At 42.3% G+C, this 26373-nt stretch overlaps 1 protein-coding gene across 2 annotated transcripts in view; it reads right to left on the bottom strand.

Annotated features, from left to right (window-relative positions):
• Window positions 1-26373, bottom strand: part of HECW1 (HECT, C2 and WW domain containing E3 ubiquitin protein ligase 1) — a 171815-nt gene that overhangs the window by 60462 nt on the left and 84980 nt on the right. Inside the window, exons 6-10 of one of the 2 annotated variants that reach the window (XM_066627949.1) lie at window positions 18248-18390; window positions 16299-16399; window positions 13718-15118; window positions 9954-10055; window positions 5532-5682 (exon numbers count right to left, since the gene is read on the bottom strand). In XM_066627949.1, the coding sequence (XP_066484046.1) occupies window positions 5532-5682; window positions 9954-10055; window positions 13718-15118; window positions 16299-16399; window positions 18248-18390 (1898 nt within the window). The remainder of the gene's footprint in view (window positions 1-5531; window positions 5683-9953; window positions 10056-13717; window positions 15119-16298; window positions 16400-18247; window positions 18391-26373) is intronic. The other variant, XM_066627950.1, reaches the window with a different exon arrangement.

Raw genomic sequence — 26373 nt, 5'->3', positions numbered from 1 at the left:
GTAGGTTATTTTTCAGGATCTGGCCTTGGATAAAATCAGATAAAATTAGTCAGACTCAGACACCCCCTTAAATTTAACCCCTGACCTATCTGAGGATCATAGAAAATTCCACGATTCTGGGCTCAAAACCTGCCCTCACAGATAAGTCAAGGGCAGGTTTTGAACCCCAAATCATGGATTTTTCTATGACCTTCAGATAAGTCAGAGGTTAAATTTAAGGGGGTGTCTGAGTTCACTGGGGCAGGTAAGGCTATGAAGGGAGTTGGATGGAGACAGGGAGGGGGTGGAAGGGGGCTGGGGCTGGGTGGAACAGGGAGAAGATGAGGTGGGGAGGAGGGCAAGGAAGAGGGTAGGTTTGGCAGTGCCCACCAAATCCTGACCCCCCCCCCTTCCCAGACCAATCTATCTTCACCAGTCAATGTAGATTTGTGCCAGCAATATCGCTAGTGCAGGTCTGAGTTAACCATGGCAGCAGCAGGTGCTTATCCTGGGAGAAGGAAATAAATGTTCCCTTCCTCAGAGGACACCTGAACACACCAAAACTCCCCTGTAGGATACAGCACGTTGGTGCCACTACATAAGGAGCTGTAGTGGATTGGGCTGCCCATTATGTAAATATCACCTTCAGTCATGCCTTACTAATTATACATTAGAGAGCAGCGCAGTTGCTGTTTATCTGCAGCTAGATCCTATATTGCTCTGATATGTGTAAAGAACAGTCTTATTTTTTTCGGAACAACTATGTAGTCCCCATACCTACTGTAACTAAGCCTGGATATTTTCCCCATTTACCCTTGCATTCATTTTCCTTCCCTTTCTCTATAATCTTCCTTGTGTCAAATTTTAGATTGTAAGCTTGCAGGGACAGACTTCTTACAATTTTTCAGGTGGTGTGTCCTCTTGTAAAGTGGTATGCACATTAACAGCATATAAGAACTCATGCCAGAAGCAAAACCAGTCTCAGGGAAGGTCACGTTCAGTACAGGAAGGAGCCATGTTATTCATCAGCAATTCTTTTTTACTAGAAAAATATTTATTTTCTGGATGTGACAATATGTTGTTTATCACATGTATGCTTAAAAAGAACACGTTATCTCATAAAGTTTGAGGGGGAAAGTCACTTCATCATGTCTCTGCCACAAAAAAAGCTTGTGTGAAGGAGTGGATAGCTTTAATTTGTTTAAAAATGTTTGCTTTTAGCTGTAGTTCTGATGGGAAAAAAGTAACACGATCACAGTTAAATCAGAAAATATTTAAAAACAACTTCAAAAACATTGTTTTATTCAGAAGAATAATTTTAGACTGCTCCACACTAGTTCTAAAATACTCAAATAGTGGAGTCCCAATTGCATTCCTTGACCAACAGAATGAAAATTTTATTCAGCATGACATTCAAGTACAGAAAGAATGCAATAATGGGAACTTCAGTCTAGGAAACCCAAGCAAATACACATTTGTAATATGTCATAAATTTAGCTGGACTGAAAATACCACAGAAGAGTGTTTTTGGTGCTGAGATATTCCACTTCCTGGTTGAAATGAAAGGGCATTAAAAGGTAAAGAAGAACTGTACGAATTTAAAAACCTGTTCTGGCATTTTCTAAGGCTCGAAAAATGTAGGCGCTGAGTTCTGGAGAGAAGTGTCAAAAGATCATCTTTCTTTTTAGCTATTTAGCTTCGTGTGCAGACAACATAAAGTGAGTCTGAAAACAAGCAGATGAACAGTCTTTTGGGTAAAAGGCTTCAACTTGAGTCACCACCACATTTTGCCTCAAGCAAAGTTTTGAGGTGAATTTGGAGGTTCCTACTCAGGAATTTCAAGAGAAGCTAAAAAAATTTCTGTAAGACTAACAAAATTGCTCTGGAGGTTTTACGTGTCCTTAGTTTTGACAGTTACAGCCCAAAGCAGTCAGATTTCAAAAGTACAAGCTGAAGATGAAAAATGATTTATCAACTGTGATGAAGTCTGTACCTGCAAAGGCTCCAAATTTTAGACTGAACAAGGTGCTCCTTACTACAACTAACACACAGGAGTCCAGGAGCAACTCTGAATGCTGAAGAACTCCAAGACCATATACTTCTGCAGCAAAGGACAAATGTACACCAGAAACAGCAGAGACTGGAATTATCTGTGCAAATTCTTGCAGGTGTTTTGCTCCAGCAACCAGGACTGACTATATCTTGACCAAGCCAAGATATGTATTTGCTACTGGTGTGAGACGGCTGTTGCTTTCTAAAGGCTGGATTCCATACTGTACTGCAGGATTTTCATGGGATGGGTGATGGGTAGATCATATGGAAGTATCCAGATCAGTCTTGCTGGTTTCAGGGAAACGCATTTAACATGCGATAACTTTCTACACATAATTCATCTATCCTATATAATTTTTTCCTACTTCATTTTGGCAAACTTGGATGCAATATCCAAGCATGAGACCCATTCACTTACATTCTAGAAAATCTCTACCATTTCAAGCAGGGCACTCCTGAGACTTGACGGCCTACTTGCTATTTTTAGCTATTTACATCTTTTAAAACACAGATTAAAGAATTAGCAGAAAGTTCTTTGTGCAAAGAAGCCATGGGACTTGACAATTTTTCAGTTGTAATGTGCTTACATTCCATTGGGGAATCCAATCTGAGAAAATAGCCCCTAATGAAAATCTCTTACTGAACATGATGAAAAGCATATGCCAAAAGGTAGCCCTAAGCACATAATATCCCCTAAAACGGGGTGTAAAACAGAAGGTTTGTGGGCTGCATAAGGCCCGTAGATGTTCTTTCTCTTGTCCATGTGATGATTGGTGTCTCCATGTGCTGCCCTTTTAGCAGCACTGCTTCTGCTGAGGCCAGGGTGACTAGATACAGTGGAGAACAGAGTGCCTATACCTTTAACCATTGTATAGAAGTGGGGATTTTGGCAGGTGCAGCTTTTTAAAGCCTTCCATGTTGAGCTGTACCTGTCAAAATCCCTTCTTCTATACCAGGGGTGCTCGCACTTTTTTGGCTCGAGAGCTACTTTGAAACCCAGCAAGGCCCGGAGATCTAACAGAGTTTTTTTTACAATGTTCACGCCATCATAACATATAACATTTATGTGTACACTGTATGTTGGTGTACCTTGAGCCCCACTGAGTATAACAGGACTTACTCCTGACTAGACATGCCTAGTCAGTGAGTACAATGGGCCTTACTCCCAGCGTTTCCTTCCAGAGGCACCTGAAGGGGGGGGCCGGCACTCCGCGATCTACTCATTTTGCCTCACGATCTACCGGTAGATCGCGATCTACCTATTGAGCACCCCTGTTCTATACAATAGTTAAGCTTACAAGCACTCTGTCCTCCACTGTATCCAGTCACCCTGGCTGAAGCTCTGAGACAGAGAGACAGAAGGAGGCTCAGAAAGCAAGGAATGCTATCAGGGAAGGACCCGACAAAAGGGGCGACACTGCTGAGGTGCTGGGAGAGCCCAATTATCACATGGACTGCCCATTCAGCAGCTCTGCTTCCACCAAGATGTCACTTTGCAGAATACCTCCCAGTTTTTGAGCTGTGAAGTGACACCTCAGTAGAAGTCAGACTGCCACTTTTGCTCTTGCATTTCTTGAAAATATGATCCAGATTTGCATATTTTCCCTTCTGGCATTTGCAGCTAGTGAGTATCTGTGTGAGAACAAAGTGCTTATTTCTTGCCATCTGCTTAATGGTCACTGCTGACCCTCAGCAGGCATCATGAATGCTTTTTGACCCTTGAGTTTGACAACCCTGCCCTAAAATATCTTAGAAAAAAGAATGACGCACCACGTTTTACTTATTAAATCAATATGCAGTAAAGCAAATGGGCAAAACAAAAACATGCACAAAAAAGAATTAAAAATAAAGAGTCCTACCTTCTACAAGGCAAAATAACTGTTTTTCCATTGATCTCTGAGCTGCTTCATGTATGATATTTTTATTAAACCCCATGTGGTTGAAAAGTGGTATATAAATATTCTTGATGATGATGCACACCATCATGCGAAGGGTGCACACCTATTATATCACATGTACATGTGCTGGGAACCTGAACTGACCATGGCGTCCTAACATTTATTCATATGAGATATGTTATGATGGTGCCTGTGGGGTATACATGTGTATTTTTATAGATGTGGAGCCCTAGCTGCAATCTGAAGACCTACAGTTGAGTACTCTTACTGGGGGGAAAGATGGGGTATGAGTTCATTAAATAAACCAATTAAATAAAAATAGGGCACAGTCCTAACCAACTTTCCAGCACTGGCATAGCTGTGCCAGTGGAGTATGTGCTGCATCCTGCAGTTGGGGGGGGGCAGTGATGGAAGCCTCCTCAAGGTATGGCAATGTTTGTTCCCTTACCTCAAAGTTGTATAACCCTTGGTGCAGGAAAGTGGGTTAGGATTGCACCCATGGTTATAAGACACTTGCTGTTAGTGTGCTTGGGAGAAGTCCTCCTTGCTGTGATGATTCCTGATGCAGAACAGATATTTTCAGATGGGCAGTTACAGGAAATTACTTAAATTTCTGGTGTGGCTTCCTTTCCTACATCATACCAAGGAACTCCCATTCTTTTTGACTGTCTTAGAAGGCAGAAATTTTGACATTGCTTTTTTGTCTCCTTTCCACTTGGCAGCCAGAAGATAGCCACCTGACATATTTAAAGAACAAGTCAAACCTCAGCTAGCTAGAATACTCTTTTAAGGTGCATAATTAGAGGAGACACAATCCAGAACTGGTTGTTTCAATGGAAAATGATACCATTTTAGTAAGCGAGAGGAAGAGAAAATAAAAACATTTCCTGTGTTGGGGTAAAGAATAACGTTGCAGTTTAAAAATGAAATCTACATGAAAAAAGAGAAAGAGAAAAGCACGCATACTTGTTTATTCCTCTCTGCTTCGTTTGACCTGGACTGAGGACAATGAAAGATTTTTTTTGTACAAATCCAGGGATAAACCTCCTAATGCACACACTTATCTCAATGATACTCTGCTATTAACTTGCCGTATGCTGGAGGATCATGCCTGCTTTTGGGATGGGTTTTTAAAACGTAATATCATCCCATGTGGATGAACAGCATTAAAATGCCTTCTTCGATGCCTTGGTAATGCCTGGATTATTTTTTTAAGCATCTTACTCATGAATGAGAGTTGTTGACTGTATGCCTATGTAGACTCATCAGCACACAGAAGGGTGGAATGAAATGTTGGACATGTGGGAACTCTAAAAACAAAAATATAAAAAATAAGACAATAACCAACAAGGTCAAAAAAAGAAGAAAATAGAATTGAACCTATAAGACAGAAACCACCACTGAAAATTTGAAGGATCTCAGGCAGGCCTTACAGGGGACTTTCTGAAAGAGAACAATTTTCCCCTGAAATGACAGCAATGAAGAGGTAGCACAACCCAGTAGGGAGTCTTGATGCTACTATGTTGAAAGGCTTGTCCTGGAAATCCTTCACTGGATGATGCCCACTGGCATAATCCAGAGCTTCAGAGGAAAATAACTTACCGTCGATTGAGTTGCTCCATTTGCTGGATTGAGCCTGATCTGCGTATTCCATCAGGAGTAGCTGCCGCAGTGGGACGCTGCCAAGTTGTGGTTCGATTTACATGGTCTACGTAGAAAACGCGTCCATGGCTGTCTATTCGAGCTTCCCAGTCTTGAATTATACGTTTTTACAAAATTAGAAAAGACAAAATTGGAGGTAATTGATCTGTGGGTACCCAGAAATCCAGACTATTAAGGAAACACAGAAATGTATATCTTATACCCCCAAACATACAGCTAATAGAATGCATTCATATAGGGGAAAAAAACCTGCTTCATCTATCACACAGTACATTTATAGAGTTTCTATGAAAGCAAGTCTCTAAGTGAAAGTCAGATTTAAGAAGTGACAGAATTCCATGCAACTTACTGTTTGGGCACATCCACAAAGGAGCACCTGCGTTTCCAGTTCATCACCTTAGCATTAATCCAGAGGCACAGGCGATGCTCCATCCAAAAGCTGGCATGATATGATGCCAAAATCCTACCAGGACTGCGTGCACTGCCTCACCTGCACTAGCCTTGCCATTACTGATAACTATAGTGCTGACAGAGTAACAGTGCAGATCTAAAGCTCAGGTGGTGTCACCAGGTGGAATGGGAGGTTCAGATGAGCTGGGAAAGGAAAACTAATCTCAGGGGAAGCTCTCCTGTGCAGATTCACCCTAACACCATTTTTGCAATTGTACTTTCTGTATTTTTGAATCAATCCTCAATCTTAAGGACACAAGCAAACAGCACTTGGTGGTGAAGCTGCCCTTTCTTTGAAACTGAATTCTTGTATATATGATAACTCTGCATATACAGTGGAGATCCTGCAAGTCCAAATTGCTCCAGGATCTAAACTAGTGTGTCAAAACTATGTGTATATATATATATATTTTAAATAATGCAGAATTTTGATGGCATCAAGAAATCTGGGAAATGATGCTGGATTCCATTATTTGCCTTATTATTCATAAAGAGTTTGAAGATTCATGTGAAAACACTCCAAAATTTAAGGGTAAATTTTGCAGACAATCAAGAGCATGCAGAGCATTCACTGAGAAGACAAATAATTTGCTATATATAGAAAGCGAGAAGCCACCATATGGAATACTTGGAGCTCCAAATCAGTAATTTTGTTATTTAAAACACACACACACATGCAATGTTTTGGATCTTAATTCCCACCATTTCCTACCCAGACTCTAAAGCAGGGGTGCCCAAACCCCGGCCCTGGGGCCATTTGCGGCCTTCGAGGCCTCTCAATGAGGCCCTCAGGGAGCCCCCAGACTCCAATGAGCCTCTGGCCCTCCGGAGATTTGTTGGAGCCCACACTGGCCCAATACAACTGCTCTCAGCTTGAGGGAGACTGTTTGACCTCTCGCGTGAGCTGTGGGGTGAGGGCTCCCCCCGCTGCTTGTTGTTTCACATCTGTGATGCAGTAGCAGCAGCAAAGGACAGGCCAGCCTTGCTTTGTGCAAGGCCTTTTATAGGCCTTGAGCTATTGCAAGACCTTCATTCATTCATAAGTTCATCTTTAATGTATTCATTTATGTAAACATGTAAATTTATTCAAATTTTAAATTTAAATTAATTCTTCCCCCCCGGCCCCCGACACAGTGTCTGAGAGACAATGTGGCCCTTCTGCCAAAGACTTTGGATACCCCTGCTCGAAAGTAAGCACTTGGGAATTATTATGGCCAGCCAGCCTATAACTATGTGTAATTACACAATGAATCATGTAGAAAGCCTTCACATGTCACATACAATTTTTAATGCCAACTGTAAAGCCTAAAGCTAGAAATTGCTAGCTTAATTGGAAAACACCATACTGGCATGACAAGCAGTGGGGAAGGATTGTAAATATACTCCATACATTATGCTACATGTACCTATTTAAAACACAACTAGTAAACACTGAAGACCTGAACTTATTACAATATACTTGTGACAAAAAAAGAGCTTTGGTCTGGGTCCATTTCATGTATAACACAGAGACTGTTTGCGTGTAGGAAATATATAACATATGAAGCACCTAAACAGGACTATACTGGCAGCCAGGTATGTATGCCTGTGAGTTAAGCAGAACATCATGTCAAGATGATCACAAGTGACCAAAAGAGGGCAGGGGATATCTGTCCCCTTATTTTTTGTGTTAGCCCCTCAGCAACTGTTTTTATATGGCTACAGAGAACATGATTTGGTTACAAATTGAAAGAAGTCAGGGACTTGTTGATTTCATTAAAGACCCCTTGCTGCTGTTTTGCCCATATATTAAGCACTGCAGCTACCTAGTCATGATTTACAGCCCAAGTTTATGTATATTTATTCAGAAACAAATCTTGATGAGTTCAATGGGGCTTGCTCTCAAGTAACTGTGTACAGAACTGCAGTTGAACAGCCTCATCTTGTGCATTATTTATTCATCAGTAAATTCCACTACTCAAAAGGTCTTATTCTCTATGTAAGTTTTGTTTAGCACTGTGGCTTAAATCCCCTTGAAAGCAATGAGACTGTTTGTTTCAACTGGGTCTAGTTAACAACTCATTTTAGTTGGACTGAGGCCTGTGGATATATCAGAATGCCTTCTCTAGAAGATATAGTAAGATTCTGTTCTCATGGCTCTGACCCAAAATACCGTAGCTATTGTGAATATTCTGTTGTCTTATATATTCTCCCAAATGATCAGACTTTTTTCAGGAGGGTTTCCATTATGCTGACCACAATTCTCAGGCTGTTACTGGGAAAATAACTTCAGATTGACACAACTCACTCCCTGTGAAATCAAGGATCCAATAGTGTCCACACTTTCTGATTTAAAAATATTCTAGCTGCTTAAGAGTGATTTATTTGTTGTTAGGAAGCAATGCAGGCATCGGGGATAAAAAAAGCAGAAAAATGAAATAAATCCTTCAATCTTATGGCAGCTCATACTTTTAAAAGCTCGTCTTATGGAAAATTGTTGCTTCCACATGACTTTCAGATCAAGTGGAGATTTAAATAATTTTATGTTGGCAGCAAATATTCAATTGGTACTATAAAAACATATCCCGGGTCATGTAATATAGAGCCACTGGAAGAATAGTGACGTAAATAGCAGTACTGTAGTGAAGGCCTCTTTATGCTCATGTTGATAAACAATAGTACAATAGGGTTTTGTATTGATTAAATTTCTTAATAAACACTTCTTATTGGTCTGTTTGTGGATGAAGAAGGGCATACTGAAGGGCTCTCAGGTCGCAAAATAGCCATAGAACTCACATAAATCTTCACAGATTTAGGTATAGAATCCATACAGAGTATATTTAATATTCATCTTCAATAGCAGCCTTAACAGCAGGTTATCTGGCTGTAATCTGAAATTTAATTTGCCCTCATCTGCAAAATGTTTTGAAAAGATTACGAAGGAGGGAAATATTTGCCTATTATACAAACTTTTCTTATTTCTTTGTTCCCTCTTAACATACAGTCAATTTCTAGTAGGCCTTCTGGACTCCAGGTGCTTGAGATCTTCTCCTGCCTGTATCCGTCAACAAGGTCAGAATCAAACCCAGCAACGAAGCTGGGGAATACCAACAGCTCAGTTGGCCGACGAATTATTTATGAAGGTCACAGAAAACCAAGTAAATCAACCCTTTGCACAGGCTGCAAAGCAACGATAGAGCTATTTTTTCAAACTTACTTGGTTTTAAAGACACTGGACGCTTTCTATAATGGACTCTTTCTACAACCAATTAATAATAACTTGAACTTGAAAGGCGATAAACCGTGTTCTGTGTTATAAGTACGCCCTCTGTTGGACAATGTCTGTTAACGCATCCCACTAGGTTCTCCTTTAGGTATAAGCAAGTCAAAAGTGGCAGAAAGGTAAGTGTTCACTTATACATATGTAACTGAAACATCTGGATTCTACTCCAGGACCCACACCCTTGTGACTATCTGTGCTTACACATATCTGGGTGAAGCCAGCAGACCTTAACTGGGCAGGAAAAGGTAAGTAGGTTCCTCAGTGTGGAATCTGTTCAGATATTTGGTTATGTCCCTCCTGCTTGACCACCTACTGAATTATCCACTTGCCTCCAGTCCACAGACCCAGACAGGATACCACCTCAGCAACAATCAGGAGACACAAATGTTCAGTGGGGTTCTATCTAGGCCCACAAAACCTCTAGCTTCACTCCTCAGTGTGAGCAACTTGTTTTGCATAAAGTTAAATTCAAAATAAATTTGCCTCAGGCAAAAGATCAGAGTTTCAAAAAGGCTAGTGAAATATATCCAGGGAGGGAACAGGGAGGCTTTATATGTTCTTCGATGATTACAGAGGAATACTGGTAAAACTTTTAGATAAACAGGAAAAATGGAGGCAAAAAGTAATATTTTTTTAAAACTGAAGCTTACTTGGCGGAAGAGGCTCATCAATGGTTGGGTAGTGATGGTGGTCAGGCCTCAGGGAAGGAAGCTGGTTGATTGGTTGAGAATTATGGAGTAAAGGGCAATCACCTATGGATAAGACAGTCAAGATGTTCATATTCATTCATGGATGGGCCACACAGTGGTTATAAATGCACTAGAACAAACACAAATGACTGGAAGATAAGGGCTCACAGAAATCTGGTATATTAGCTGCTTTGGCAAAGCTTAATGTTGAAGCACTGTTTGAAATAAAATATAGCACACGGCCAAGAGCTATTGAAACATGAAGCCAAAGAAAAGACCTTGGGATTTAATACACAGTAAGGTATGATGGGTGACAATCTAACCCCAATTAAGGAATGATGGGTTAGGTTCAGTCCCCAACTTCTCCAGATACACACTGGTGTTCTATAAAAGAAGAGACAGAGGAAAGTGAGAGAAAGATCAGGGCACAAGAAGGAACGAGATGGGAGAAGGACAGCAGAAGACAGAAAGACACACAGAGGGACTTGAGTTAAAGAAGAAGTCAGCTGAAATACAGAAGAGATACAGAGCAAACAGAGGTTGAAGAATTTTTTGAATGCTAACATTCAAAGCCTTGGTAAAGCCTTGGTGACATAAGCAAATTGTCACTCATGATGTCTGAAACCATTAGAATTTAGATGAGGAACGCCAACTATTTTCAGATAGTACAGCACTTTTGTTTTTGTCTTTTTTTTTTTTCCTAATGGGAAAAAAAAGTACTGTGAGAACCTGAAACCCATAATGGAGCATTTTTTGAATTCAAGGATCCAGTGAACTTTTTCCCAATCCCAAAGTTTAATTCATTTTATCCCATTGCTTGTCATTTCTCCCTATTTAATTCAGGATGTTATAAGACAAATGTAAATAAAAAACATAAAGAAGAAAAAAATGCTTTTAGTTGTGACATCACTACAGAGCTTTATACTGTTATTCTTAAGCAAATTAAAACAGAATTATTACTGGCTTAGAAATTCTTTACGTCAAAATGCTTCCAGTCTATAGACTTGAGATCGTTTGTAACAAATGAAGCTGTTGTCCTTTAGCATCATATCAAAAATTCGAACAGCCATAGCTGGTGCTTATTCATTTAAACAATATAAAATTGTAATTACATATAAAGAAATTATAAACCTAAATAGAATGCAGAAAAATTAAGAACATAAAATAATTGGCCTCTATTTCCCCCCCCCCAGTTATATGTATAGTTCTGTGATCTTCCATGATATCACAACCACAAGAATGACCTAAGTAGAATTCACTAAAGAAAACATAGATGTGCGTTGCACTTTTTTACATGCTGAAAAAAGTGTGATACAATAAACCTTAGCTTTAAGATCTGTCACAACTATCACTCCTACTCAAATTTACCATTATGTCACCAGACTTCATGCCTGCCATTTATTTATATAGTTAACCACAGTAAAACCACAGGCCCTAATCAAATTAGATTGGTTTTTCATATTATTTCAGTGGTGTGAGAGCTGTGGCAGCACTGTGTCTTGTAATGCAGAGATGAGAACCCTTGCACCAGAATGGAGAAGCAAAGCTGAAGCTCCTCCCCACACCACAGCTAATACTCAGAAAACTGTATCAGTGCTGGTGTGGGGAGTGCAAAGTGCACAGTGAACAGATAAATACACTTTTATCCATGTGAACAGTCCTAAACTGTTTTTGGGTGCATAGATATATGGGCAAATATAATGATTAACCAGGCTATCATAGACACAGTCATGATGTAGACATGCAAGAATATTGCAACTGCCTTGCTAGATCAGATGAAGTGCAATCAAGTCACACATTCTAACAGCCAGCCAGATGCATTTGGGTGCAGCCAATTGCCTTCCAGCTCCTGCAGCTGCCATGTTTGTGAGAGTTGCTGCAGTTCATACCTGTGATTGCCTGGTTTATATAGTATAACTCTCTAGGGAAGCCACTTTCAACCACTGTGCCGTGGCACACTGGTGTGCAATGAGTGGTCCACAGGTGTGCCACAAGAATTTGGGGGAAGATCATTTATTAGTAGGGTTAATGGGGATGTGAGCCCCCCACTGGCAGCATGGTGTGCCTTGTAAATTGTCAAAAACCTGATGGTGTGCCTTGACAATTTTGATGTCTTGTCAGTGTGCCACGAGATGAAAAAGGTTGAAAATCACTGCTCTAGAGAGCACGTACCCAAGAATGGTTGGGACTGCTTGTGTGGATGAACAATGTCTTATGTTGAATCAGCCCTTGGACATTCACTAGTGGATAAAAACCTAAGGAGATGTCATGTCCTTTGTTTTAATTAATCCAAAACAAACATTGCAGTCAATGTTTATTTTTATTGTTTCTCAAACAAATTACCCTGCCTTCCTTTCTATAAAGAATAGACAAGACAGCTAACAAAATCAACAAAATATCAGAGAAGTTCAATACACAAGTACAACAACAAATTAAGACAAAACAAAGGAGTTCTACGGAACTCCTTTGAATGCTTAAATGAAAATTTGAGGGAATTTTACTGCTGGTGAAACTAGAATGGAGTTCAAGGTATACAGGAGGAAGGTAGAGGCATAATAACTGCTAATGTCCAAAAGCTGGAGAGACCAGCATTCCACCACAATGATACAAGGTATGCTCAATTCACCATCAATTTATATACCTATTGCTGCAATGCCAGAGTCTCAGCACCCATGGTGTTTCCATTATGTGAAGAATAAGGCCTCCAAATACGCAAAAGAATTTAGATTTGGCACACAAAGTTCCATTGAGCCAGATCCTCACACATTGTAAACTGCAGCAGCTTAATACACCAGATGAGGATGTAGCCCTTCACTTACCTCCCAATCCTAACGAACTTTCCAGCAACGATGCAGCTGTAATGCAGCCCCAAGGCAAGCCCCAACAAATGTTCCCTTACCTTGAGGAGGGCTCTGTGAGTGCCCCCCTTCCACCACAGGATGCAGTGTGCATTCAATGCAAGGCTGCATTGGTGCTGGAAAGTTAGTTCAGATTGGGCTACTAATCTCTCTTTCCATCCCCCCCCCCATACACATACACTGATGTGTCAGATGAAGTGGAATTTGTTATACATAAAGTGGGGGGAGGGGGAGCCACTGAAATAAACAGAGAGTTTGGGGGTCCTGACAATTCCAATCTTGTCTCAACCAAACACATACCTTTAAATCTGAAGCTGTGAGAGATGAGGCAGCTCTAAAACCCTCTTTTGCTCCATAGTTCTGCCACACACCTCCCTCCCCTATCTGCTGTGTTGAGCAGGCACCAGGTGTGCCATGCAGCAGTTGAAGATGAGAGGTGGATACCAGAACCAGGGAAGGATGAAAGGCAGCAAAACTGCCTCCTCTCCCAAAGAATCTGGAGATTTAAAAGGTATGTGTGGAATGACCAGATTACAAGGCAGGAACTCTAAATTTCTGCATCTACCCTGCAGCGATCTGCATGATATTCAGCTATGTGTGTGGGAGCTCACTTCCTCCTTTGCATATTTCAATGAAAGGACTATTTTTAGAAGTTCAACTCGGCCATCTTTTGCTGTGCCTACCACTATTGCTTTATCCAAAAAGAACTGTTGACACAAATATTTAATTCTTTTCTTCCTAAGTAGGGCTTTATGTCTTACTTCCCAAATGAAACACAGCATCCCTTGAATGATCACACCTTGATTATTTGTTATCTCTGGTAATGCCTGGGATAGATAATCAAGGTATTGCTTCTCCAAATCTAACCTTCTCTTCTGTTGCTTGGGCCTGCTACTGGAGACTCTATACTTTCTGCTGTTCTCTGCAGATTCACTCCATGAGCTACCAGTTCCTCAGGCCAGTGGGTGGAGCCATCCACCTGCTCCCTGTCAAGCTCAGGGCTTTGCACCGAGTCCGGCACTGACTCAAAAGCGCTGTTTTCCTCTTCCTCATCATCCTGTGAAGAAAAAACTGTGCTCTCAGAAATCCTTGCGCTCTCAACAGAGGAGAACCGGGTATGGCTTGAGAACCGATTGGTACTCTCCTGACCGGAAGTGCTATAACAGGAAGTGCTATAACATGAAGTGCTGTAACAGGATGTGCTGTAACAGGATGGGCTGTAGCAGGAGGTGTCACACATTTCGCACTCAGTGTCACCATTGGGTCTTGGGCTCAGTTCACTCTCACTTTCAGTTCTTGGTCCCTCACCATCCAGCAGTTGTTCGTTTAAGTCAGAAAGATGCTCAATGGAGGTGCTACGAGGTACAGTTCCACGGACAAAGTTCTCTTCCACACTGGCTTCCAGGGGAGGTTCTGCCAACACTGTTTCTGCCTCGCTGACCAGGTCCTTTTCTGACACTTCCCTGACTGTCAATTCTTCATCATTTTCCACACTGCCCTGTCCCTCCTCTTCTTCTCCATCCTCTCCTTCTCCGTTATCATTGTTCATTTGCGCTGAAGGCAAACTGTGCAGGAGATTGTGGATCCTTATGTAGTGCGTACGAGGAGTCTCGGGTTCCCCACAGGCAGATGCTATCACTGTCTCAAGTTCTGACACAGGCAAAGAGCAAGGCCTGTTCTTTCTTTTCACCATCGTTCTTAGCTGTAGCTTGTTCTCCTCCTCTTCCTCCTCTGCCACCTCCTCCTCTTGGGCCAAAGCCCCTTCATCATCTTGACTCTTCTCTAGATCCTTGACCACTTGTGAATCTCCACTCACCTCATCAATAGACAGGGCTTCTATGCTGGTAAAGATGTCACTGTCTCCCTGAGTTACAGAATTGACCTTATTTTCCCTAACTTCAGATTCGGGGGGCGTGCACACCAGCAGAGCCAGTTGCTCGGTGAGGTCCATAGCACTCAGGGAAGGCATCATTTCCCTTGGGATGGATTCCAAGGGATCAGCCATGTCTGCTGGCACTGCATCCACTTCCCCATTTCCTGCTAGCTCTTCTTTTAAGAAGTTGTTCTGGGTGAGCTCCCCGGCACCAGAGTTATCAACATTGATGCAGATCACCCGGCATCCATGTAGCTTCTCTGGGGCTGCACTTTCTGAGCTCACTGTGCTCGTGCACGGAGGCTCACCAAGGATTTCCTCTGCTGAGATATTCATGGGGCTTTCCTGGAATTCAGCTGACTCAGGATCTGCAGTAAGAGAGACCTCTTCGTCATCTGCTGGAAGCAAAAAGAAAATGAGTTATTTCACTAAATGCTGCTGCTGGGTGAAGCACAAGTGCAGCACACTCACTGGCTTGAGCTTTGGCACCCAGAATATGGAATGGTCTCCCAAAAGAGGTCTGCCTGGCCCCCAGTTACTGTTAACTTTCATGGGGCCTTCCCAAAACAATAGATTTGATTCCTGCTGCCACTGTTTTAATGTTTAATTCTGCTGTAATATGTTTTTTAGACTACCTACTCTCTATTGTTCCTTTGTTTTATCACCTTTCTAAGTTCCCTTACAGCCCAAACCTACACTGGCTCCCACTGGTGGGACAGGCATGTGCATGGTTGCAAACGTGCAGTAACCACATTGTGGCCACTGAAGAGACCTGCACTGACACTGGAGCTGCACCTGCCAACCCGGATAAGTGCTACAGCGGGTGGCTGGAGGAATGCAGACCAGCTGTGTGTGATGGGGTGGGGAGGAGGGTGGTTCAGGCCTGGGAGGAGGGCGGAGAAGGAGGCCTCTGCCACATCCTAACTTGCCTCATGGGCCTAAAAGTCATAGAGGGGACTACTCTGTTCTGCGCCAGCAATTGAGCTAGCACAGCTGTGAGTAGACCTACGGAGGCTGCTGAGGCTTGACACGGAGTAAGGGAATTAATGTTACTTCGAGGAGATCTCCAGCTGCCTCTCTAGCTGCGCAGGACATAGCAGCAGCCGTTTTGGTGCCACTGTATTGCAGTGCGGGTAGTTCTGTTAGGACTGGGTCGTTAATTACTTTTAAAAGAAAGCTGTTACAAATCCTAGAAATAATGGGGAAACACCCACAGAAGGTGTCAGATGCTCTCCACCTTAAACATGCACAGAACCAAGGGACTCCTCACACACATGAATGAGAAAAAGGTAGATAAAAAACATCGTTTTCTTCCTAATTAAGTATTTTTAATTTGACCCCCTGAGCCTAGAGGTGGCTGCGGGGGGGGGGGGTTAACACAAATCCAGACTGAAAACATGATGGGGGCAAAGGGTTAAATATTCTACTCTCATCATGATTCTGATTCAGAAAAGGGCCCTGTATGGTTGTTTATATTTAGAAAACCAAATACACAGGTCCCAGTCACACAATCTGCATATCACCGAGTCTGGCCCCTTGTTATAGAGAATTATATATAGAATTATAAGATAATACCTGGATGGATTGAAGAAGTTATCTCAAATCGAAACTGCAGCTGGCCACTGACATGGTCTGTTGGCAGCCTACGTCCTAGAGTGTAGCTGACAACCCTGTCCCTGTAAGAAATCAAGTAGATTATTTATAATCATTTGTCGTATTACTACCACAAATAAATGAATTACAAATAATTAATATTATTTATTACAATAATTTGATCTAGAGCAGTGGTTTTCATTCTGTGGCCTGGGGCCCCCTGGAGTTTCTTAAAAACTTAACAGGGATTTTCCCAAAATAGAAGATCAGTAATAGCAAACAATCTTTTTTGAAACTTAATTTACCTACCCACTACCAATCTTCCCTTGCAACAAATACCACAGAGGAATGCTGGTGTATTCCAGGTAACATTCAGTCCATGTGGATCCACAAGGAGGTTCAAAAGGTCAATGGGCTACAGAAACTGAATGGGCTCTCTACAACATGTCTCAGAATCCTCTGCAGTGCCTTGGATTCCCGGGGCAATTGTTCAGAGATTCCTGTAATGAATGCCCCGATGCATTACAGTGCAACCAGTGTGACATGCTTGGTGTAGGGACAGCACGACCGGGGAGGGTCATTCTGGAACCTTGTAAATTGCTCAACAACACCTTCTTCTGCATTTGGAAGGAGCAGGATAGCAAAGCACGGCTTGGTCGAACTAGACAACTGTACACATCTCTATTTCTAGTACACAAAAAATGCTGAAAATTTCTGTATCCATTGCTATTTTGTGATTTCAGTTGACCGCACAATGTGTCAGAGTAGAAGCAGAAAGATAGTCATGACAGAAGGGAGAAAACCTTTTTAAGCATCATATTGCTTAAAATGTTTTTCCCCCGCTTCTCCCAGCTTTTGCGAGTGAACCAATAAAACAGGCGGGAGATAGCATACTGCATAGATTTAAAAATGCTAGGGTCCCAGGATTCTTCACTGTATGGCCATGATTTTTTCTACAGCATATACAGTGGATGACAACAGCCCCACTGACGGAGAAAGAAAATCACATCCTATGAAATGGAAATGTAGATAATCAGAACACAAGCTAACTGTCCATTCATACATCAACTGCAGGAATAATTTTATGGCTTGACTGTGTGAAATCAAAATTTATTTACATAGCTTGTACTTCACTGTGTACTATAAATAGTTCACTTTGTGAACTACTTTTTGTTGAAAAGTCATATAAAAATATTCTTAAGTGTTTGCGGGGGCAGGGCAATGGCAGCAATGCAATCCCCAGGATCGCACTGCTGCTGGGATCAGAAGGGTTTAAAAAAAACAACTTACAGTCGTCTGTGCTGGCCTTTGGGGAACGGTGCAGGAAGCCCCACAGATGCCTCCGCAGGGCTCCCCAAGCCTCTGACTGAGAAAAAATAATGACTGGGAATCACTTCTGGTTTCACAATCAAAACTGGAAGTGGTTTCTGAGCATTATTTTCACTCAACTGAAGGCTTGGGAAACCCTGCAGAGGCATATGTGGGTCCCCTGCAGAGGCATCTGTGGGTTCCCTGCACCCCCTGGAGGCCAGCATCTGTAAGTAAAAAAAAAAGCCTTCTGTCCCCGGCAATGTCACGATCCTGGGGATTGCATTGCTGCCATTGCTCCATCCTTCCCCTTAAGGGGCCATAGAGGAGTGCTTTCCTGGCTGGTGGGTTGCGACCCGCCCATTTGGGAATCACACCATGTGGTGTATATGATACACCAAACATTGCTCCCATCTAGAACATTTGCTACAAAGTTGATTGCAAAATCTTCCACTTTAAACATTCTATAAAGAACATAATAATCAAGGCAGTACAATATAATTTCCTTTCCAAAAATAAAAATAGCACGTTTTAAAAACTGAGGGTCATTTCACTAGCACTTGTTACTTTCCTCCTCATCATGAGAATAATAAATAATAGGAGGACGTGCCAAACAAATTTACCCTATGGCATGTCTCTCCAACAGCCGCTGCACTGGCATGGAAAGCTTCCCCAAGAAACGTTTAATGATCGGCCGACTCTTTGCAAACTTGTCCTTCACCTCTATTTCCAGGACATCAGTGGGCAGGGAAACAAAACTGAACAGCTGTAAAAAAAGAACAAGTAAAAGAAACAGGTTAGAAATTTACTGTATGATTTCCAGTACATAGGGCGTATGTCCAGAAAGTCCCATCCAGATGTTCCATAAATGCTGGGAGAAATAAATAAAACAAACCACAAAGTTCAATTGAACATTTCCACAGAGAGCCTGAAAGGCAGCTGCTCAAGTTCAACTCAGATGTTTCATGCATGTGTCCCCAGTTGGAGAGTTTGTACTAAACACAGTTATAGTTAGGGCCAGATCACATTTATGAGCAGCTGTCATGTGAGTGTCTCAGAAATTCATGGTGGCTTCCACAGACAAACAACACTCACACGATGGCACCATTTGTAACAACTAGTATCTCCATGTGAAGATGATTATATGAATTATGGCAGCCATGTGTATACAAACAAGGGGAAAAACATTTTTATAAATGAAATTTATTTAATTGCATAGTACTGGCCTGCAATGAGGGGAGAGAATGGTGGGAAAAGGCAGGGCTACTATTGCAGTCATTAGGTGCATTGACTATTTCTCCTACTATCAGGCTTCTTTCAGCCTCAGAGTTCACCAGGGTGGAAATAATTAAAACAAAAACAGATATTTGTAGAAGGTAACACAGGCCAACTCACATTTTGCTTCCTTAAACGTTACACCAATTCCTGGGTATATTTGGGGTGCCGATTCCAAGGGCATCCGTTTTGCCCTATCATGTCTAGTTTTGGAGATATAGTATAGCCTCTTTAGTGAATGGTTCAAGTAGCTTCCTCATGAGAAAGCCTACACCATGGCTTCCTCATGTGGAAGCTGCTTGAACCATTCACTGAGGCTATACTATATCTCCAAACTAGACGTGATAGGGCAAAACGGATGCCATTTTTTGAATCAGCACCCGAAATTCATTTCAAGCCACCATAAAGTTTGGGAAACACTTTTCTGACCCTCAGTTTTGTAGGCCTGTGTAATTGGCAGCTGTAGGAAGGGTTACCCATCCCAACTCACCTCCTTGCAAATACTTCCCTATCCATTATTACAGGGGAAGCCCATGCTTTGTGATGTGCAATTTCACCTTAATTCTGCATGATCCAAAATCTAGTCCTTTAATTTCACCCTTAGCAGCAAATGTATCTCTGAACGTGAGGCTCTCATTCTGCTTTCCACTATTATCAGCTTATCTGAATTACTTGTTCACTACACACTGCAATTCACCATACTTCCTTTTCATTTGTCTATTGTTTGGCAGCTCAGATCAAATATCCAGTCTGAATTGAGTGTGTCTGCGTTTCCTGCAGCAGCTATGACAGTTCAGGCTTCATAACTGTGAATTTAAAAAAAAACACAACTAATTAAGAATTATATGGTACCCTTGAGTGCGCACTGAGCTGTGTTGCAATGAATAATTCATCCCAAGAGCTGCATGTGGTGTGTGCATGTGCGAGTTTAATTATGATATTAAAAAAAATTTGACTTCATGAAGAAAGCATTAGAAATGTATGGTTGCCTTCTTTGTATTTCATAGATTATTCCAGTTTCAGCTTCCTTTTAATTCTGTTCTCAGCTCATTAAACTAATTATTTAACTGGTAGATGATTCAAAGGGAGCGGTTTTTAAACTTTGTATGCATGAATGTCAGGACACAAACTCATGCATTTTTACACCTTGACCAGGAATGGCCTGCTTCTGCTTTCTTGGGAGCCACTCTATTCTCCAGGCAGTAGTTTGACAAATGTGCTGCTCTAAACCACTGGTGGCTGCCTTCACTAACAATGCCCTTTGGAATCAACAATACCTATTATGGAGTGTTCACATTTCAGTACAGGCAAGGCACTGGATACAAAATATAAAAGAGGGAAGCCACATTAAACGATGTGGTCTAAGAATAGCCCCCCTACTGGAAGAGACTGAAGTCCATATAGTTCACAATCCCTTTTTCAACAGTAACCAGCCACGTCTCTGTTTCTTACAACCTGGAAATGGTTTTCTTTATGAGAGTCAAACTCTGTTGGCAAACTTTTGAACACAACATGATTAAAATAGAATAGAGCAGCACTTCTCAAAATGTGCTCCTACGAGCCCTCGAGCTACTTGAGACTCCTTCAGGAGCTCTATAAGCTTAGCATAAGTGGCCGCCATCTGCCTGCTGCCCAGTTTGCTCATCTGTCCCTCCTGCCTCCCAGGTTCATTGCTCTCCTTTCTCATTTCCCTTCTGTTCTGGTACTTTACCAGAATTCAGTATTGCGCTTGGCACTATGCCACCCAGTGCATGGGCTGGTGCCCCAGGGCTCCCCAAGACACCACACATGTGTTGGTGGGGTTCCCCCAAGACTCCTTTTAAGAGTGTACAGGGCTCTGGAGACTAGAAAGTTTCAGAACCACAGGAACAGGGTCACAAAGACAACACTGTTCATCTGCTCATCTCTGTCATAGCCAATTTGAGCAAGGCCCTTCCATTGATGAAGTACATCAACCAATTTCATATGATTTGTTCCAAGTTCCATTACAGGCAGATTGTGCAACCTGCAACCATTCTGATGTCCCATGTAAATATGCACTTCACTTTCAAGTTATTGAATGCTAAAACAAATCTCTCAAGAAAACAGATATCAATCTTATCGTAGTACTGTTTATGGTTAGGAAAAGGACATTTTGCAACACCTTTCATCCCAACTATTATCCCACCATTCCTTGACCTCTGTTATTGGGGTTTTTGAATACGCAATCGAATTACGAGCACAGACAATGCCAAAGGAGAGAGGAAGGGGGAACTACCACCCCCAACAAGTAGCTTAGCCTCTTGCCATACTCTTGAATTCTTGGACCCTGGGTGATTTGAAGGAAAGTCATTTCTCACATACCTGAAGTGCTTTTCTGGCAATCCATACATGCCCACATGCACATCATTGTTATACAAAACATGGATCCCCGTGAGATCTCTTCCATGTATGTTTAGGATGGAGGAATTAATGTTAAATGTTAAGTGTTATTTTTCTTTCTGAAACTTAACATACAGGATAAAGCTTAGCTTAGAAATGCAGTTTGCTCATTCCTTGCACTCCTGATACTTTTCCTTTCTAGCATTACCACGGATTGTAAGCAAGCCTATCCATCCCCAACACTACTGAGAGCCCAAACCTGAGCTGCCCGGGGTGTGCGGCTGCGGCGGCACAGAAAACGGCTGCTGCCGCATCCTACACACCCAAGGCAGCTGCTGGCATCACCTTGGGAGAAGGGGACTTTTGTCCCCTTCCCCGGGGTAAAGGAGTAGCCCCGCAATGGGCGAAGTAAAAGCCTCCATGTCGGGCAGTGAGCCTGACACGGAGGTTTTGGATGTAGTGGAGCAAAGCTCCACTGGTCCTACATCCCTCCCTTCCCTTCCCCTTGGCGTGTCTCCCGCCACCCTCTCCCCTCCTCCTGCCTTCCCGCCCTGCCCTCTCCCCACCCTCCTCCCCAAAATACCTCCTCCCGCCATGCCCCCGCTTTCCTCTCCGCTGCTTGGCGGTCTGTGTGACTGCTGAGCAACGGAGGCCGGGCGCCCACCCAGCGCTCGCTCAGCTCCAGTCAGCACTGGGCTAGCATGGACACTCGCCCAGTGTTAGGGCTCGCAAACATGCCTTATAGCACGTTTGCAATGGTGCGTGCCGGCGGTAAGCCGGTGCACAGAGCTCAGGATCGAGCTCTGACATATCACATTTCCAATCTTCTCTGATCCAAGCACTTTGCACAGCACCTAAAGTTAAGGCAATCCATAGCAAAAGCATATTGCTTCCTGGGCTTCCATCTTCTAAAACAGGGGTGGGCAAACCCCAGCCAGCAGGCCACCCAATTTGGCCCACAGGAAGCCCCTAATCTCCAAGGAGCCTCTGGCTTATCAGAGTCTGTTGGAGCCCACGCTGGCCTCTGAACAACTTATGTCTCCATGTGTTTCTGGCTTGGTCTGGTTTGGTCTGTATGTTTTCACCATGTAAGAGGTGCGTGGCAAATAGTTCATAGTTCTCATGTGGTTCTACACACCTGTATTATATTTTTCATGTGTACTATAAATAAGCTTAGTAAAATTCATTCATTCCTATAAATTCCATCTCTAATGCATTCATTTATGTAAATTGATTCAAATTTGAAATGTAAATTAATTCTTTTTTCCCTGCCCCCCCGACACAGTGTCAGAGAGATGATGCGGCCCTCCTGCCAAAATGTTTGCCCACCTCTGTTCTAAAAAATTGCATGGCTGAGAGATGTTAGTGTTATTAGACTTCCGCAAACAAAACCTGGGAGATTTTTCCAAATCTTGATAAAACTCATCCAGAAGTATCCTTTTAACCTGATGTAACCTGCACAGTAAAACACTTTTTGAGGGAAGGAAAGGAAATAAATGCAAAAAATAAAAAATGTGGACATGCAGTTATTTTTGAGCATTTGTTTGCAAGGATCTACTGCTGCCTCTGTTGTTTATAAGGGTGTGTAGACATTTCTGAGCATTTGTTGAGTGTTAAAGGAAAAAAAAAGGTTCCCAAATTTGATATACAGCACAAAAATTATTTGCCAAAAAAAAAAAAAAAAAAGAATACCTGAGAAGAATCTATCAGTTTTTATTGTTGGAATGAATGGTAAATTTTTATTTCATTATACGGGATGAGGGTTTTCCTCAGCTGCAGCCTTGAAACAACGATTGCATCAGTAATCCCTGCTGCATATGGCCTACTTTCAACTTTACAGAAATACAACTCTCCTATCACTTCAGCCTTCTCAGAAGAGATGTCAAAGGCTCTTATATGCAGGTGGATGCGTACGGGTGTGTGTAGGAGGAATCTCAAGTGGAAAAAAATGGGCACCCATCCAAAAATGCTTGTGTTAGGAACTAAATCCAGCTTTAGCAGTCTATTTATAGATAAAGTGCTTGCCAATAAAAGAAAGAGCTGACTCTTGCTCTCCTGACTGATCTTATTGTGACTGATGGAAACTGACCCACAAGTGCTGTACAGAATACAGAGAAGTAAACACAGAAGTTCAAGGCAATTAGAAACTACAAGAACCCATTTGCCTCCATCCTGCTGATTGCTCATAAATTGAAACCCAAGGCAACATTTCATTATTCTCACCACACCACCAAATTCAAAATCTTTGCTGAAGTATACATTTTGTACAGCAAAAGTACTTCATCTGGGGTACCTCTGGGGGAAAAGGGTTTTATTTTATGTTGTAATTTTTTCCTCCTTCTTCGAAGAGTAGGTAGTCTTTGAGATACAAGTTGCAGGATCAGGCTCTAATCCAGAGTTCCATGCATACATGGGGGTCCCATTTTTGTTCAATGCCGGGCACATTTCTGACATTGCAAACTATGGTGAAAACTCCTGCTTCCCTCACTATATTTTTTGCCTATGTTTTAGATACCTCCATTCCACCCCCCATCCCTGAGGCATCTGTTATGTCTTGGTGTCTAAAAGCTGAGTCATCCTCTTGCAATAGCCATTGTCTTTTTTGAATTCATCACCATCACATCACATATGTCAGGGCAGCAAGGTCAAAATGTAGCTTTACTGTCCTCTTGTCTGGCTTCCCTGAATTTGGTTGACTGCATCAGAATTTGTTTTATCTGCTGCCTGCATTTTAATCTCCTTGCCACCCTACCCCATCTTTTTGCCACTTCTGCCGGTTTTTGATATGTTGCTTGCTTTGATCCTTTGCAACCCGCCTTTTAAAAAATTGTGTTGCTCTGAATAAGTTGCTTTCTATTTTTTACTATTTCACCTGCCTTCAGAAAGGGCAAGCTGCCACAGTTTGAGTCCAAATCTATGTGTGTACTCAAAAGTCCCATTACGGTCAAGGGGGCTTATTCACTGGTAAGTGTCGATAAGATCACAGGCTTCCTCAGGCCATCACAGTTTTGCTATTTTTAGGTTCAAGGGCAATCCAAAGGATTTTAGGGGCTTCTTGGGTATCTAGGGAGAGGGGCTTTTCCAAGGTAATCCCATCTCTGTCTGTTAATGGTGATACTTAAATGAGATTCTTATGTACAGTAACACATAAACATGTGGGTGGGACTGATCACTTGGGTCTTTTTTATCCAAACAGCATCAAAACTCTCAGTGAGATGTCCATCAACAAAACAGATGCTCTCTCAAGGCTGAAATATTCACACTTGACACGTCAGGAAAGATACCACCACAAAAAGAGTTGATCCAGCATGGCTGGATTGCACAGGAAGGACACCTGAATGAGAAAGCTCCCTAAAACAGACTCTGAGGGATGGCCGGAGAAGCTCAATAAAACTAATTCAAATGTATGTATTCTTCTAGGGAGGGCTTGGGGATAATAGACTTCAATGGTTCCACTGAAGTGAAACGCAAAATGCCTGCCTGTGCTTCCTGAAAAATGAGAAGTTCCAAGAATGTGCTTTTATAAAAATAAAAAATAAAAAATGAGCCCCTTAACCCTCATTAGGTTCAAATAACATGCAAAACAATTCTTTCAAAGCATCAAAAGTATAGCTGTATAAAGCTGGAGAAGGACAAGCATGCTTAAACAGTAGGAAAAAAGAATAAGAAAGTACAGGAGTGGAGTTTAAGTTAAGACAACTCTGTGGCACCTTAAACATTAACAAATTTTGACCCAGTCTCATCCCTGACTAGCACTGGTGGAACACACTCATGACAGTGCAAACTGCCAGCATGCTGCCAGGAAGACCAGAGTCTTCCCACACATGCTGGCAGGCGGATGTCAGGAGTCCTACTGGAGCAGGTAGCATGGTGCAGTGGGTGGATTGGGGCAGGGAGAAGGCAGACCAAGGAGGAGATTGGGCAGGGGATGGGTGGACTGGGCCAGTGTTGTGGCACCACACACCGCATTCCAAGCCCCTTCCCGGGCTTGATCCACCTTCCAGAGTCAACGTGGACTAGCACCAATGATTGAGCTGGCACAGGTCTAAGTTGCCCCACAGCTGTTGCTGGGGCTTACCCCACGACAAGTAGAACAAATGTCCCCTTACCCCAAGGGGACCTCTAGCACTGAAAATTGCCCACAGGATACAGTGGAAGCCATATGCTGGTGTGCTGCACTGCTTTTCCATGGACTATGACAGGGTGGTTCTGCCACACGTCCCTGATGCCAAATGCTGCCCTCCTTGCCCAACAATATGTCCAGCTCTGCTCTTCCTGTCTGTCCCAGATTTCCTTTTCCAATCCAGGGAACAGGAAGAGGAGAAGAAGCAATGGAGGCAATTAGGCAGACAGAAATGGCTGCACCCCACCATTCATTTAGCCTCATGGATGGGCCAGCACTGGGGATATTGGCTTTGGCTGAATATTTCATTAGACAGCTATTTTCAGATTTTGCAGTTAATTTAACTTCAATTAAAAAAAATAATCAAACTTAAAACTTTCTGACAAATGCTTAGCTTGCCAAGACCAATTAGGGCATGAGTTCATTTGCTCATCATATGAGATTGCTTTCATTATAAAGTTTTAACATTCAGTTTAATAGCCAGAAACTACTTCCATGCATTTAGCATTGGAAAGTCTGACTGATTTAAAAGGAATCTCAAATTCAGATTTAATTGGTACATAGCTCTCTAGATTTCGGTAGGTCCCACATAAGAGTGCATAAAACTGCAGCCTTAATCAGTCAAACATTTAGACTCAATGACCTCAAGCTTCAACAAAAGTCAATATGAAAAACATATAAAATTACACATTAATAATGAGCATCGGATTGATGAGTGAATATTGAATAAACACACAGAATGAATACCTGAAGTTTTTGTGAAATGATCAGTAGTTCAGCCATTCAGCCTGCCAGAATATTATCAGCTGACTCTGCAAGCCCATCGTTATTCACCAACTCCTATAGGTCTGGGCCTCAGAGCTTTGCCCTCAGTCTGAGCACCACATCTAGATTGTGATGCCTGCCGACACACCTGCTCCCTTTTACTATATGCTGCCTAGATTGTGAACCCTGTCTGTCTTTGACCTTGCATCCCCTTTGGACACTTCC

The sequence above is a fragment of the Tiliqua scincoides genome, chromosome 5 (genome assembly GCF_035046505.1).
Source record: "Tiliqua scincoides isolate rTilSci1 chromosome 5, rTilSci1.hap2, whole genome shotgun sequence".
Classification (NCBI taxonomy): domain Eukaryota; kingdom Metazoa; phylum Chordata; class Lepidosauria; order Squamata; family Scincidae; genus Tiliqua; species Tiliqua scincoides.
The sequence above is the reverse complement of the archived record's forward strand: the minus strand, read 5'-3'. Positions and strand labels throughout refer to the sequence as shown.